This window comes from Durio zibethinus, chromosome 5 (assembly GCF_047325235.1).
Source record: "Durio zibethinus cultivar Kanyao isolate XHJ-2024 chromosome 5, ASM4732523v1, whole genome shotgun sequence".
NCBI classification, from domain to species: Eukaryota; Viridiplantae; Streptophyta; class Magnoliopsida; order Malvales; family Malvaceae; genus Durio; species Durio zibethinus.
The window spans coordinates 6,137,003-6,153,873 of record NC_143166.1 but is presented as its reverse complement, the minus strand read 5'-3'; the positions used below and the strand labels follow the sequence as shown (position 1 = coordinate 6,153,873).

General features: G+C 29.2%; 1 protein-coding gene across 1 annotated transcript; it reads right to left on the bottom strand.

The window, feature by feature from the left end:
* Positions 1–5,093: 5,093 nt before the first annotated feature.
* LOC111282346 (polygalacturonase 1 beta-like protein 3) lies at positions 5,094–7,661 on the bottom strand. Its single transcript, XM_022870389.2, has 2 exons — positions 7,272–7,661; positions 5,094–7,149 (listed from the first exon to the last, which is right to left on the bottom strand). Exons 1-2 carry the CDS (start codon positions 7,326–7,328, stop codon positions 5,323–5,325), a joined length of 1,884 nt encoding a protein of 627 aa, XP_022726124.2. The 5' UTR covers positions 7,329–7,661; the 3' UTR covers positions 5,094–5,322.
* Positions 7,662–16,871: the final 9,210 nt, after the last annotated feature.

Sequence of the window (16,871 nt, the reverse complement as noted above, 5' to 3'; positions counted from 1 at the left end):
CGATGTAATTGATCTTTTCTGAGATCATTATATTGGATATTGCCCTTGTATCTTTGAAACTTTACCTTTTAGAATCTAAGTTGCATTTTTAGGTTTTCAACTCAGATACATTATTCAACTTGAACCACTCCCTTTGGGTTTCAATCTAAGTCCTTCTTCATTTTTTCTCTTTTTTCATTTGTTCTTTCTTTTTTTTATTTTTTCATTTTTTCATTTTATGTCTTTTTTTTGTTTTTTTCTTCTTCTTTTTTTTTTTTTTTTGTTTTTGGCTGTTTTTTTCTTTCTTCTTTTCATTTATCTTTCTTTGTTTCTCCTTTCAAGCGAAGTACTTTTTCACTATATTTGAATTTATCAAATTTTACAATTCATCTCCATCAATCTCTATTAAGATCAATGCTTCACTCAAAAAACCCATCGTACTACATATGGACCCTCCCAATTTGGTGCCCATTTGCTTCAATCATCATGTTGATTAGGAGGAATCTTCTTTAAAATCTATTTTTTGTACAAAAGTGCTTAGGTCAAACTTTCTTATTATACACTTGCATCATCATTTTCTAGTACAACTGACCATGGCAAAGTCTATTAGCCTCTTTTTTTCTAAATCCACCTCTATCAAGACTTTCAAAGAGAAATTTCACCTTAATTGGCAACACAACTTCCATCCTATATACGAGTGAAAAATGAGTGACTCTGATAGATGTGCACATTATGTCCTATAAGCATGCAGTGCAAAAGGTAACTTTTTAAGTCAGTCCTTATAGGTATCAATCATTTTTTATATTATCCTCTTAATGTTATTAGCAATTTTTATTGTCCTATTCATCTTCAAGCAATATAAGGCTAATTATGGTGCTTGACCTTAAATTGAGCACAAACCTTTAACATCTTATTATTCAAATTACGAGTGTTATTAGAGATAATCATTTTTTAAGCCCATAACGATATATTATCTCTTTTTTTTTATAAATCTGTGCAATACTACTCTCATCACACTAACATAAAAAGTTACTTTCACCTAGTTTGTGAAGTAATGGATCATTACAAAGATAAATCGATGGTCATTTAAAGCTTTTGGAGTAATAAATCTAATCACATCCATCTCCCACATAAAAACTGATCTTAAAGGTGCCAAAACATGTAAATGAATGGAAAGGGCATGAATCTTATGTAAATAAATCTAACATTTATAATTTTTTTTAGCATAGTTAATGCAATCACTTTCTATTGTCAACCAATAATAATGTGCTCTCATGATTTGTCTAGCCTTTATGTAAGCATTTTCATGTGCTATACAATTTCCCTTATGCATCTTTTTAAGTATTTCTTTACTTCAACAGTGCTTACGCATCTCAACAACATTTGATTTTAACTTTTTTTGTATAAAATTTTTCCACGAAAAAAAAATGCCATAAATAGTCTTTTGATAATTCATTTGTCATTTTTTTGCATGTGTTCTGAGTATTGTTGGTGCTTAACATATTGCATGATTTCATAGTACCAAGGCAGACCATCGATTTCGGGAACATAAAAGGGAAGATGGAGGGGAAAGAAGATATGAAAAAGAGATTTGAGAACCATTTACCACAATTAGAGATACATGATATTGAATTTTGCGTTACATTCATTGCATTCATTCTAATCACTACATTCATACATCATGAAAATAACATTATATCCATTCACTGCATTCATTGCTTTCATTACACCTATGCATTACAAGAAAAAGTAAAGTTTGAGCTTTGGAATTAAGTTTGGCAAATTTTGAAAAATCTTTTCATTCATTGCATATGCTTGAAAAATAAGAAGAAAAAAAAATAAATAAGACATTAATCATGATCCAAACGAGGGGCTAAGACTCATTTTAAAGTAAGAATTTTAAAGTTTCAACTCTCAGTTGTGAGAAAATATTTTATTTAAAGTTTAAAGTCTTGATTATGGAGAGCATTTTATTTAAAGTTTTAAGCCTTAACTGTGATGGAGCATTTTGTTTAAAGTTTTAATGCCTCAATTAGAGGATCATTTTATTTTAGAGTTTCAAAGCCTTTGTTGAAAAAAAGCTTTTGCGATTTTCTTTTTTGATTTTTCTATACCCTAACAAAATAGATGTATTTTATCTTTGTACAATTCTTTTTTTACAAAAAAATGCACAAATAAAAATAGTTTTAGATACCTTATTTTATTTGAAGATTTTTTTAAAATTTATTTGGTTTTGAATTTTGATTTGATTATGCAATTAAGCTTTAATACAAAAAATGATTGTTGGGTCCAAGGATTAAAAGTCCAAAAGTTTTAATTTTAATTTTGCGTATTTTTTTGAGTTAAAGTCAATTGGTAAAAAAAATAAAAAATAAAAACAAAAAAAAAAAGAAAAAAAATGGGAATTGAAAATTGGTAGAAAATCTTGGATCTAGGTTCAAATTCAATCTAGGATTCCATATCTGGATACTAAAATTTATTGATTAAATGCCTATGAAAGTTCTTAAACATCAATTCATTGAAAAATAGGAAAATTACATAAAATTGAATCTTGGAGATTTTTCTTAAATCTAGTGAAATTAAAGTTTTTCGAATTGAATTGGGATTTTACTCCTATAAAAGGCTCTCGATCTGTGATCATAATGGGGAATTAACAAGGAAGCAAGAAGCAATCAAGCATCAACCAAGAAGCAATCCAGCAGCAATCAAAGAAGCAATCACGATACATCAATCAAGCCAGAGTAATTAACAAGTAGATATTCATGCAATCAATAGCAGCACCAAGCAGCAAGAAGCAATTAAGAGAAATTCCAATAAAAAAGAATTTGGCTTTCAAGTTCAATTCTCCGACCAGGTAGCAACATCAAGATTAAACAAAGGTAAAGGATCAAACAAGCAAATAGAGCAATTTAACACAGAAGAATCAACAGAGAAAGCAAGAAACACAATCCATAGTTAACACACACATAACCAAGAACAAAGGCAAGCAATTATCTAGAAAAAACCACCCAACCTCAAACCATTCCCCAATTGAAACCACATAAAAGAAAGCAAAAAAATCTTGATTCATTAGCAAACCCAGAAAAACCAATTGCCGCAGAAATATCTGAATCCACCCTAAATTAGCCACACCCAATAAACCCACAAAGCAACCACAATCCACAATATACACCATCTTTAGGAATAGCAACCATCAAACACGAACAGTAAAGAGGGAAAAGGAATTTTAGGGCAAGGAATTGTTCTTTGAGGTTTTGATTTGGGTTTTGTTTTCCGGGTTTTGTCAGGTGAAAGGAAGCTTTTATCATTTTGGATGGTCTTGGTGAAAAGTAGCGGCGTAGACAATGGTGATAGGTGGCAGTAGCTATAAGATCAACGGTGCACTCGTAGCACTTGTAGGATTCTAGGTTGCATGATGGCTGGTTGATCTCTGGAATTTTGATTCTGAGGTTTTTTTTTTTTAAGAATTTGAAGAGAAGATTAAAGGGCAAAAAAAGGCGTTGTTGGATGAGTAAGGTTTCTGGCTTTAAGCTGACAGTGATTGAGTGGTGGAGGTAACGACGAGCTCGTCGGATTATGGAGAGGATTATCGATTACTAGGTTTTGGTTTTTGTTTGTTTGAAGCTCCTAGAGAAAAGAAAGAGAAACCAATGATAAAGGGAAGATTTTTTTTTTTTTTTGGCTTTAAAAGAGCCTTGCTAAAACATTGCCGTTTGGGATTTATGCTGACTCACTTAGCACAGTGACCCGACCTGACCCGTGTAGGTTGTAAATTTTAAATTTTTTATTTTTGTTTTGTTATTTATATTTTAATTGTGATTGATTAAAAAGTGATGATGAAAGAAAAAAGAAAAAAATTTTGGTAAGATTTTTAGCTTTATCTGTATTTTTTATTTTGCATGATATTTATATGGTATTTTTGTATGAATAATTATAATAAATATTTGCATGATATTTACTTTTTGCATGACTTTAATTTAATTGCATGTTTTTGCATAGATAATTATTTGCATGATTATTTATTATTTACATGATTATTTATATATTTATTTATATAATTGCATGATTGTTAACTAATTGCATAATTATTGTATATTTGCATGATTTTTAATATATTGCATGATTTTATATTTATTGCATAATATTTTTGTATGATATTTTATTATTGCATGATGTTGACATTTGCATGATGAATTTAATTTATTGCATGATTTTTTGTATGAATTTTATATTGGGGTATGTTTTAATTATTGCATGATTATATGATATTCTTGATAAAAATTTTTATGATAATATTGTGTAAATAAATAAAATGATTAAAATTGATTGATTTGTGTGATAAAAAATCAGTTATGATTAAGACTTAGGAAAGATAACATATACTTAATATGATCCCAATTTTAGGTATAATAGAATGCTAAAACCTTCTTCGACTTTTAAACCTTAATTTTATTGATGTAAATTAAAACTTAATTTTTTTTAAAGATTTTTAATTTTATGTTAGGATAATCTTAAAAAAATAAATTTATATAAATGATTAATTACATCTAAATAAAAAAATTAATAATAATTTTATATAATTTTTATATTTAATAGATAAATTCTCGAAATTTAAATGTTACGAGTAAGAGAATAAAAATTAAGTTTTGGGCATTCATATGCACTACCAAAAAATTTCCTTGCTAAACGTGAAATTTAGAGACCATTCTCTTTCCATCGGAAAAGGTTGGCTGCATTATTATTGTTACCATTATCTCTTTCTTTCTCTCACTTTGAGGCTAATCACTAATTAGTGCCTTTTTTTTTTTTTTATGATGTGTTTAACATTTTGTATCAAGTTAAATGGCTCTTCTCTATGAATCTCTGTTCTCTATCTTCATCTTTCTTTTTTAGTAAAGAAAAGATTGTTCTCTATCTCTATCTCTTCCTTTCTTTTCTAGTAAAGAAAAGATTAGTTTTTATTAGGCCAGGGCCCTTCCTGGAAGACACAGACAGTTTTAAGTTTCTTCAAGATTAAATTGGCTTTTTTTAATTGTCGGTGCCGAATTTACGAACCTTTCCTTAAGCTACAAATATGCAACTATTATTTTCAAAGGAGTGTCGTAGTCAAAAGGAAATAAAAAAGTTAGCCATTACTATTATTAGCATAAAAGAAGGACAAAATTTTTTTGCAAACTTAAGCATCACAATTCACAAAAATGTGAAAAAAGGAAAATTATATTTGTGTATCCCACTTCTTAAATCACAAGAGAAAAATAAAAACAAAATGGAAAAATCTTAATTTCACCATTGGCCAAGTTATCTTAACCAACGGCTGTTCACCAAAAGACCCCAACTTTGCAATTAAGAATCAGATATCGTCCAAGTCATATCATTCTCGAAAATCCAGTGACAAACCTCGATCCGACCTGGACCTGAACCCAATGCCAAGAAAGCTCCATGACTTGAACTCCAACTAGATGTATCTAAATGACATATGGCAACACCGTGATTAATCTTCTCCCTTGAATTTGGATCCAGAATATCCGCTTTATAGACCCGGACCTTGGGAACCGAGTGGCAATAGTAAAGTAAATGCGGGTACAAACTCTGGTGACAAGAAACGGATTTCGTCACTTTCCCACCGTTGATTCCTCTGACCGTTCCTATCTTTATATTTTGCTTTGACCCATTAACGTTTTCCGTCGTCCGAACCTCCACTTTACGCCCCAGAACCGAGGTGGCGAAATCGATCATGTCCTCGGCCGAGCCCACGCAGCGCTTGGTCTCGCCAGGGCTCGGTGCTCGCTCGCACTCTTTTAAAGCGTTCAGCATTATGGTTTCCAGGGTGGAGTTATCCCCCGCGTGGAAAATCTGTTTCAGTTCACCAATCTTGGAGGACGAAAACGGTAATTTAGAAAGAATAGTGCGGGGCAGAAACGACCTTTCAGGCATTTTATCCCTAATGTCCGGCATCGGCATCACCGTTCCTCGCTTCAACATCTTTTCCCGGAAGAATTTGCCCGGCTCCACCCATTTATTCACAGCACTGCCACTGGCCTCAACTTGAGCAGTTTCAGCGGAACTCTCATTGTTGTATCGACCGAAAGTTACGCCCTTTTTAGTATAATCCTTAAAAGTGGTGTTTCTTCCATAGATCTTGAACTCAATGGATTGGCCTACGGCTCCTTGGCCATATCCAGTGAATTTATCGGTTCCTTCATTAAAAGATTGGCCGTAGTTGTGAAAATCAACTTTCTCCCCATTAGAATTCTTGGCATAAGATTCGAAAGAATCATCACCCACATTGGAATGGTCACGGTAACTTGAGAAACTTTCAACCGCCGCATTGCCTCCGTCTCCATAACCCTTGAAATTATTTTGTGGAACATTAGAATCGAAACCGTACGAAGTGAAAGTGTCATTAGCCCCATTGGCTGATTCTCCATAACCAGAAAAACCAGACCCCACCACATTCGCTCCTTTCCCGTAACTACTAAAGTCGTTAGGAACTCCGTTACCGGTTTTACCGTAACTCGAAAATGACTGCCCCCTCCCGGCGTTGGCGTTCTCCGTGTACCACGTGAATGTCTGTCCTCGTCCATTGGAATCATCGGAATACGAGGTGAATCGGAGATTTGGGTTGTTGACTTCACGGTTGTAGTTGTTGAAGTTTCCGGAGCCGCTTGTGGCAGCGCCTCCGTAGGAGTTGAAGCTCTGGTCAACGACGTTGGATTCACTGGCGTAATTAGAGAATTGGTCCTTGTGACCAGCGGAGTCCCGGCTGTATCGGCGAAACGAGTCGACAATAACGTTGTCGCCTTCTGAGTAGTTTTTGAAAGAGTCGACCCCATCGAGTCGATCCGTGCCATAATTGGTGAAGTTCCTGTTGGCATAGACGGCAAAGTTTACGTCTTTGGGGTGTTTCTCGAGACTTGGAGATAAATCAGGGAAGCAAAAGAGTTTAGCGGATGAACAAAAGGAAGGCAGGCAGGCAGCTAGGTCGTTTTGGGCGGCGAGTTTGGAAAAACGGGCCGAGTCGACGGCAGTTAATGGGGAAGCTTTGGAGAGTAAAAAATGGGTTTTGGGGATTTCATTGCGGATCTCTTTGTTCCAGTAACGAATCAACGATGCTTTTGGAGTAAATGGGTTTTCCGACACTGAGGAATCACCGACATCACCGAAAATAACCTGCATTACCCGAAAATAATTTTAAAAAAATCGTCTTAAAAAAGTTTCAATTAACATATAAAAACAAGAAATTGTAACCATAAAACTAAAACTAAAACTAAAAAAAAAAAAGATTTGCTTACGTTGAAGGATGAGAATTGAAGAAAGCAGAGGAAGAGAAAAGCCCAGAGATTAAGCATTTTCTGGGTTTTTTGTTTTCTTTAATTTGCCACAGAGGGAGAGAGGGAGAGAGAATGTTGGTACGTTTGTTTGGTTGTCTTGGAAGAGAAGAATATATAGAAAGAAAAAGAAAGGAAGAAAGTAACGGTTGCGGAAGACAGTGATGAGGTTTGACAATGGAGGCTTTGCTCATAATCTGTTTTATTCTTAATTTTTTCGCTGTACTAAATACTCTTCAGTTCCTTTTCTCTATTTTAATTTAAAGGGGTTGAAGGGATTTGTTTTTTTGAAGAGACGAACCTTACTCCAATACGGAAAAGCGATAAAGACTATGGAATAAGAAAAAGAGAAGCACCAAACAAAGTCATCACATGCTTTAAAAAACATTTTCATTTTAACTTTTTTTTTTCTTTTTTTTTTTCGGAGAGCCAATATTCTTTTCAGATCTCTCTTTGTATTGTTAATAAAGAAATACAACATATATAACTTGTATTTACATAAATTTTGATGAGGCAATTTCTTGATAAATTTTTATTGTTAGTAGATTTTATAATTTTAAATATAACATGATAATTAATATAAAATATATAAAATATAATTCAATTAAAAAATTTTAACAAAAATTATATATAAATTTAATAAAAAATATATTTTATATTTGATGTATAATAATTTTTATATTTTACATATATTTAACATGATCAAATGTTATATAAATATACGAATTATCATATCTAAATAATAACTGATAGTATAATTATTATTCTAATTGTAAAAAGTAATGGATTTTTTATAGTCAAAATTGTGTTTTTCTTCTCTTCATGTCAAAATTATGTTTAAAGACTGAGAATTTATGTATAAGGCTTAATAGTTGTAAATAGAGAGTATATTTTAATTAAAATTAAAATAAATCCCTATAAAACCAAGGTTGGAATTGAAGCAGTAACCTTCTTTGAATATCTAAGCGTAGACTAAGTTCGTGTACCTGAAAATATATGATGAGATCTAGTAAAAGTAATAAAACTTTTGATATTAGTCAAATATGTATAGTAGTAGATTGCATTTCTTAATATTTCTTCAAGTAAATGAACTATATTTGATTTTTAGGGAGTTAAAAAAAAATCTATGACTTTGTTTTTATATTAAAATTTTTATTTTTTAATAAAATTGGTGTTTTTATCATTTTTAATATCAAAAGTAAAATGTTTATAAAAATTGAATTATAAAGAAATAAGAACATTAAATGTTCATGAAAGGAAAAGAATAAAATTTTTAAACATTTCAAAATAAAAAAAGTTATAAGGAAAAGAAAAGAAAGAGTATACATTAATTAAAATTTTTACACTAAAGTATTGCTGCCTAGAAAATATATGCTAATATCTAAAATATTAAATGCAAAACACTAAAATTTTATGAAAGTATTTTTTTGTCGTGTTTACATAAATAATTAAAATTTAAAATTTAAATACAAAACACTCAAAATTAAACTCTACGATGTTTTGTTGATAGGTGATTTATAAGTTATTAAAAATCCTAAAAGAAATTCATAAATCTTTTCGTGGGTTAATGACTTGCATAACCTTAGAGATAAGATAATCTTTCTTATTTTTTATTTTTTTCTTTGACTAAAAAATATACAAAAGTATTTTTGAGAACCTAAAATATTTTTTAGAGTTATAATTTAAATTCCCTCACAAAATTTTCTTAAAACAAAATTAAATAGTAAATAAGAAAATAATTAAAGAGAAAAAGCTTGAAATTAGTTGGTGGGATTGTCATTCCCAGTGCAGCAGCAAAGCCAAGTGAGCTCTAACTCTTTGGTAAAAACAGAGCATGTAAGTGTGAAGTACGTACCAACACTGGAAACCGCGTGGAGTGGCGGTGGCCGTTGCTTATTAGGTGGATATTTGACGCGTTTTTTCAATTAATTTTTGTTGTTGTTTTTTTTTTATATGTTTACCTAAAGTTTTAGAATTTATTTTTGTCTTAATGGTTTTTTTTCGTGACTCCTCTTCCCAACACGCATTCCTTGAATCGTTAACAAAGCTCCCGTGAAACCGTAATTCCATGGACGATATAGGGTTAATTAAGGAAGGTTAAGGGTGATTTTTTTTTCTAATGTCATTGATCATGAGTGAGACAAAATCTTGATTTGCTAGGAAAAAAAAAGAGGCTTTGATTTAACTAATCTTTTAGTTATTGTCTGGTTTAAAAAAGAAAGAAAAATGTGAAAATATCATTTAAGAATACCTTTGTGTGGAATAGTATTGTTGGGAATTGGCTGCTTTGAGTGCTATCACTGTACAATCTCATGTCAAAATTTAGTTCACTTGTCCACTGAATGCGGATATATTTGATGTATGATGGAATTGGAAATAATGATAGTAATCAAATTAATTATTATGTCAATAAAATTAAATATTATATTTATAAAATTAAAAATAATAATAAAAAAATATGTATTTAAACGCAGATATAATAGTGATGAAAAAATTAAATAATGTCAATGATTGTCATAATTGAAAACTGTTCTATATTTCAATTTTATGTTAAAAAAGTAGACTATCTTAAAGTACAAGAAATCATTCAATCATTCTCCTTCTAGTCTCCAATAGATAGAACAGTACACTTGAAAACCCTTAACAGCATCGTTGATGCACTACTTAAATGCACCTTCTAATATAATCAGAGAAAAAAAAATTGAACGCTATCACAGCGAGAGTGACATAAAATTCAAATGCACCCTAATACTTGAAAAAATTCCCAATTTGCATCTGTCATTAACCCTAACTCCACTTTTGCTTTCCACTACAGCCACATACTAATTTTATCTTGATTTGATAGCTCATTATTTTTGCATGACAGATCTTCCTTTATAGCTTCTTCGTAATATAATTACGTAAGTTAATGAAAATAACAAGCGATCAAACATGAGAACTTGGCTTCTATCCAAGTACACAAAAAATTGAACTTAATTACCCTCTTTTTCTAATAAAAATCCAATGCTACAGATTAATCTCTTAATTCTCTCACATTAGGATACAATGTGTCGCTCCAAGGTGTTGTTGTTGTTGGTTTTTTTTTTTTTTAATTATTTTAAAGAAAGGTGTTGTTTATTAGAATAATAACGAGGAAGTAGTTCTAGCAAAATCATAAATTAAAGCATCCATCATTTGCACCCAAAAAAAAAAAAAAGCATCCATCGTTAAAATACATTTATAACTGAAATTGTTTATATAGGAGGATTATATAAAGGATAAGATAGTTTTTTTTTTTTTTGTTTTTACTTTTGTGCTTGGCATTTGTTTATTTTTGTGAAAAATATACATTGATTTAGTTTTAAAATTTGTATTTATACACAAGTTGACCCTTCATAAATAAGATTAATCTCACTTCTAAATTATTCACTAAAAAATTATCACATTATGAGGGATAGTCGAAAGACAAAAGCTGTGAATTTTGAATCTCATATCAAAACTATTTCATTCTTTTCCATTAAATTAATTACTTGCTAAATTCTATTTTTCATATAAAAGATGTTGCATTTTGAAAATAAAAAAAATTATAAATGTTAGAATTTAAATTTCAAATGTGACGAATGCCACCGTAATTATCTAAAATAATAAAAAGGTTCTACTTACTAAATTCTTGCTTGAAGGCTCATGTTAGCAAATTATATTGGCAAAAGGAAAGAAAAGATTTTCATCAATAATTAAAATGGATGCACTAATGTGAAAATGATGGACTGGACCATAATTTCATTTATAATAAGTGTGGGATTTTGGAATTAAGGTAAGTTTCCATTAATGTTCCAATAGATTTCAAATTAAAGTAAATCCCCAATGCCCAAAACGAAGAAATGAAAATCGAAAAATTTAATATGCATTGGAGAATTTTTTTTTTTTTTTGTAATATCAGGTGAGCAAAGCTCTAGTACGAGTAAAGGAAAAAGGAGAGACCTGGCTTAAAACCAAGCCTTTGATATTCCTTCAAACACCTTTAGCTGTTAGAAAATTATTTTGCTTTCCCTCTATATGTAGTCGATCTGTTAAACCTCAATTCTGAGACATCCAAGTTAGTATTTTTCTTCATCAATCATCATCCATCCATATACAGCTTAACTAAGAGTGAGTATTCCACAAACAGAAAATACCTAGTTCCCCTTGGTTATTTAAGCTCTTCTTCTTTACTCGGAAAAATAACTAAAGAGAAGAAATGCTTGCAACAATTTTTTTTTATTATTATTTAGAAAAACAGAGATTGGAACCTTATTTTTTGAGTAAGGTTCATACAATAACCACTAGCAAAATCCTTCATTGCACAACTCTATTATTATATATAAATTAAGGTAAAATGAAGGGTGTTTTTTAATGTTAAAATGTTCAAATAGTCAGAATATGAAAACATTATTAAATCATTAACCTTAAAGTTTGAAGTATTATATATCGAACTATTATCTAATACACCATAAGTATAATTTTTAAACTTCACCGATAAAGTTAAAGGGTTGATAAATATCTTTTTAAGATGTATTTAAAAAAATAAAAAATAAATATAATAAAAAAGAATATATGATTATTTTGTAATTTTGTTTATCAAATTTAAAAACTTCATTGATGATATATGAAATAATAATTCAATATATATTTTTGTCTACCCATTTTGGGATTTGAACTATTTAATTAGCATTTTTGTGTAAATTAAGAGTATTATGTTTTTTTTTTCTCACACTTTCCTACTGTTGTTAGGAGTAAAACTGACAAATAAAATTGCATGACACCAATGAATTGAAAAATGGTCAACGATTTTTTTCTTGTATAAAGAAAATTGTATGGTAATGTACCCAAAAAATCAAGGAAAAGAAAATTGTGTGGTCGCCATGGTACTCAGTAACCTAATTTCTACTTGCACGGTTTTGCAGGCTCATCGCAGGCTCACCATTATCCTTCTGCACCACGTACATATGGGAACCTAAATCGGATAAAATTAGTATATGGGATGTTTATAAAAATTTTAATCTTCTTTTAATTAAAATTCTTATTTATCTTAACTCATTTGAGAACACTACCTACTTAAATATTATCGAATTTATAATTTTTAAAAACCTCATCAATATACATATCATTTAAAATAATGTTCAATTGACTAAAAGAATTAAATATTTATTTATTTTCATGACCGAAACATAAATCCTTGTACCCAAAAATATTCATTATTTCGGCGTTATATCCTTTCATTTTCAAATTATAGCAATTCGTACACTCTTCTCGCTTTCCTTTTTTTCTTAGCTATTAAGCAGACCTATTAGAGTCTAATCATTTTAATTCATAACCTTTACCCAAACATCCAAATGCAATTAATATATTCACAACAGTATATTGTTGTATGCTGTTATAATATATAGATTCATAAATTTATTATTAAATATAATTTTAAAAGTTATTATTAATTTTTTATTTAAATATGATTGATCACTTTATTAAATTTGTTATATTTCAAAAAGAGATTCGAAACTTAATTTGAGTATCTTTAAGAAATAAATTTTAATTTACAAAATTAGAATTACGTTCAGGAATACGGTTATATATATAAAAAAGTTATAACATCCCTAGAACGTCTATCCAAAGGATAGTATTAGTTAATTTTGTATTATCTAAAAGCTAAAAAACTTTATCCAATAATTTAATATTAAAAATTATTCTTAAATTACTCAAATATGTTGATAATAATTTAAAAATATTTTCTCATCTTAAGAGTATTCAATGAGATTATTTGTCATGTTTGAAGTAGCTTCATCGTCAGATTTATTTAATATTAAAAAAAAAACAAACTCTTATTCTAAAAAAAAAAACAAACTCTTATTCACAACAAAGTAGGATTTGGAATCTTGATATCGAAAATTCTTATTTAAATTCTCCAACATATTAGTAAAATTTAGAAAAAAATTTTCACCTAAGATTTACATAGAAATTATTATTTTTAATGTTTTAAGTAATTTCATTATCAAATATTCAAAATCAATTTTTATAAAATAAAAAAATTAATTTTTAAAAATATTTTCTAACACGTTGGTAAGATTTTTTGTCAAAAATATCATCCAATATGTTAGTAGAATTTCATAAAAATTATTTCTTTTTGAAACTTTAATTTTTGTCAAAAATTAATAAAATTTTTCAATAAATTGGTAAAATCTTATTTTTAGATTAAGAAAAATCGCAAACTCTTCAATATTTTGGTAATGTTTTATTTCTCAAAATTTATTATTAAAATTTTGACTTTTCAATATGTTGATAAGATTTTTTTTTATCTTGTTATTTCACTATTATTATTTTTAGCCATTATATAAAAAAATATTAAAATAAAACAAATAACAAAATAAAACAAACAAAAAAAAGTAAAAAAAAAAAAGAAAAACTATGAATGGCTCGATTTGGTGAAAAATAGCTCAGCTTTTTTCTATTGCAATGGTTTGGCAACTTGACTCACCTAGCTTGGCTCGGCTCTTAAATGGTTGAAGAAAGATGGGTTTGCGAGTTGGATGCACGTAAATTGGGTTAGCTAAATGATAAAACACATGAGTTAACCGAATTAAAATGCTCCAAATGGTGTCGTTTTGACATAGTATAAATTAATAAAAACCTCTTTTTTTCATTTTTTTTTCTTTCTCTCTCGTCCCAAATCTCTTTATTCTCATTTCATTTCCTGATATTCTAGTGATTAGAATCTTCAAGACTCATCAAATTTGAATTTTGGTTAGAAATCTCATCGAAATTTGGGTTTGGTCATCGAGTTCTAGAACAGTAGCTGAGTTCTAAGCAAGTTGCTAGAAAGGTCACCGAAAACTGGGAATTTGGCTGAAAAACTCATCAAATTCAAGTTTTGCTAAAAAATTCTAACTTTCTCCAAAATTTTCTAGAAAAAAAATGCTAGAAATGCCAATTTGGATATTTTGGGCCTCCTGAATCCTTTATAACACTAATTTCTCCAAATTAAACTAAATCAAACTTTTACGACTAACAAATCCTCACAAAAAAGTTTTTCAAACCCTACTGCTAGAATAAAATTTTTTGTTGCTCTTTCTCTTTGTGTTTTTTTCCTACCTAATTTCTTTGTGTGTCATTGTTCTATTAATTGTAAGTCTATTTATAAGACCAAAATTGGGAGAATTTCAAAGCAGTTCCAATTCAAAAACTAGGGATTATCGTGACAAAAAATAAAATTTATCTTTAGCAATTTAAATTCAAATCAAATTATGATAAAACCAGCCTTATCACCACATTATCACCAACCATCCCTCCTTATTTGATTTTCAAACATTTAAAACCTTTTTCTCTTTTTATTTTAAAAGTTATATTATCTTTTTTTTATCTAATAAATAAAGCAAATAAAAGATAATAAATAAATATAAAAAGATATAAAACAAAACAGGATAAACACATGAGAAAAAGATGAATGTATATATAAAAAATTAGATAAATTCAACAATAAAGATAAAATGAAGAATAAAATAGAATAATAAAAATTGAAATTTTGCAATTAGGTTAAAATGGTTTGAGCCTAACAAATTTAAATTTTGGACTAAATAGGTTGTCTACAATTGTCCCTCTCTGTACATTTTTTATGAAATAGGAATTGCATAAAGACATAAACATCTATTACATCTAAATCCAAACTAGTCAACAATTTTTTTGAAAAGGTTCCTCAAAAGCAAAAACAAACCACTATTAAAAATCAAGGGCTCCTTCAACATGAAGTTACACAACTTAAAAAAAATTAAGAGCTTTTTTAACATGAAAGCACACAATTTTAAAAAATTAAAGACTTTGGATGATCATGCCTAAATGTCTTATATATTGCATCCAAAGAAAGTAAAAGATTATGCTTAGAGGTCTTACAAATCACTCTTAACATTGAAAAATGCTCATTTAGAACAAAAGCTCTACAACTTTAAAATTTTGAAAAATCTTTCTTAACCATGATTGATTTTCTTAAAATGTCTCATTCTTTAAAAAATTAAAAATTTCCTTTCAATTGAGAATTTGAAATTTCTTTGCTGAAAAGCTTAATATTTGTATTCTCTATACTGGATCTTGCAATATTCTTATTTTCTAGATGCATGCACTAAATGTTCTTAAATGCAATACATGTAATGCAAATGTTAATTAATGCATTTCTAATTTTGGTACACAGGTTCTCAAGACTCTTTTCTTTTGGATTCCAAGCTTTTCGGGTCTTAGGCAATGAGAACAAAATCGAATCAGTCTTTAATCATCGCTTTCATTCAATATTGGCTCCTATATCTTTCTTTTTCCAAAACATTTCATTTTCATTTCTAAAGTCAATGTCCTTACTAGGCCTTGACTATTTCATCTTTGCCTTTGTCACTTTCAACTTTTTCCAAGGTAATGTAAGATTTATGCCATTATTCATTTATCAGTCATTATTTCAATTTATTTATTGCAAGGCATTCAAGAGGAAAAGAGAAAGAATGGAACGAAAATGAGATATAGGCATTAGAAAGAAAAGAAGAAATGGTGAAATGAAAATGAAATATCTCTTATTTGAATAGAAATAATGGAACAATTTTGGCAACTAAACAATGTAAAAGGAAAAAAAAAAACAAAAATGGATACTTAGGACAATAATGCCCAAAGCAAATAACCAGATAATCATGACAACATATCTTGAATTCTTTCTAAAAAATTCACCAAATTATATTCTCGATACCTCAGAGCTCATCGAAACATACTAGCCTCACATGTTGGCAAATTTTCAAATGATGTTGCATCCTCTTTATCTAAGCCGTATTCTCAAGTTTTCAACTTAAATAAACTTTCTTTTAACTCAAACCATCTTTTTGGGTTTTCGATTTGAGTTTTCATTTTTTTTGTTTTATTTATTGATTTATTTTTTCACGTAAAGTATTTCTTCAAAATATCAGAGTTTATGAGATTGGGCAAATTATCTCGATCTATTTTTATGGAGATTAGTACTTCACCTAAAAATACCCTTTTCATGTGATACAAACCTTCCTAATTCAGCATCCACTTTCTTCTATTTTCATGTTGACTTAGGCGAATTCTTTTCAAAATCAACTTTTATTTTTGAAAACAATGAAGTTGAACCTTCTTGTCATGAGCTATCATTATCTCTTTTTTTTTTATAGTTGACTATGGAATAGTGTTATAAGTTTTTTCTCTTAAATGGAACTCAATTGCTCATAGTGCTCTTGAATCCATTCGACTTTATCTAATCCAACTTCCTTTAAGACCCTAAAAAATGGGATTTTCACTGTCACCAGCAACACGACTTCCATTCCATAAACCAAGAAAAATGGGATTTCTCCAGTAGAAGTGCGTACTGATGTCTGGTAAGCATAAAAAGGTAAAACGTAACTTTTTTATACAAGTCTCTATAGGTTTCGATCATTTTTTTCGAAATCTTTTTAATATACTTGTTTGTTATTTCTATTACCCCATTCATCTTTTGACAATATAGTGTTGAGTTATGATGCTCGATCTTAAACTGGTACATACTTCTATCATCATCTTATTTTTTAGGTT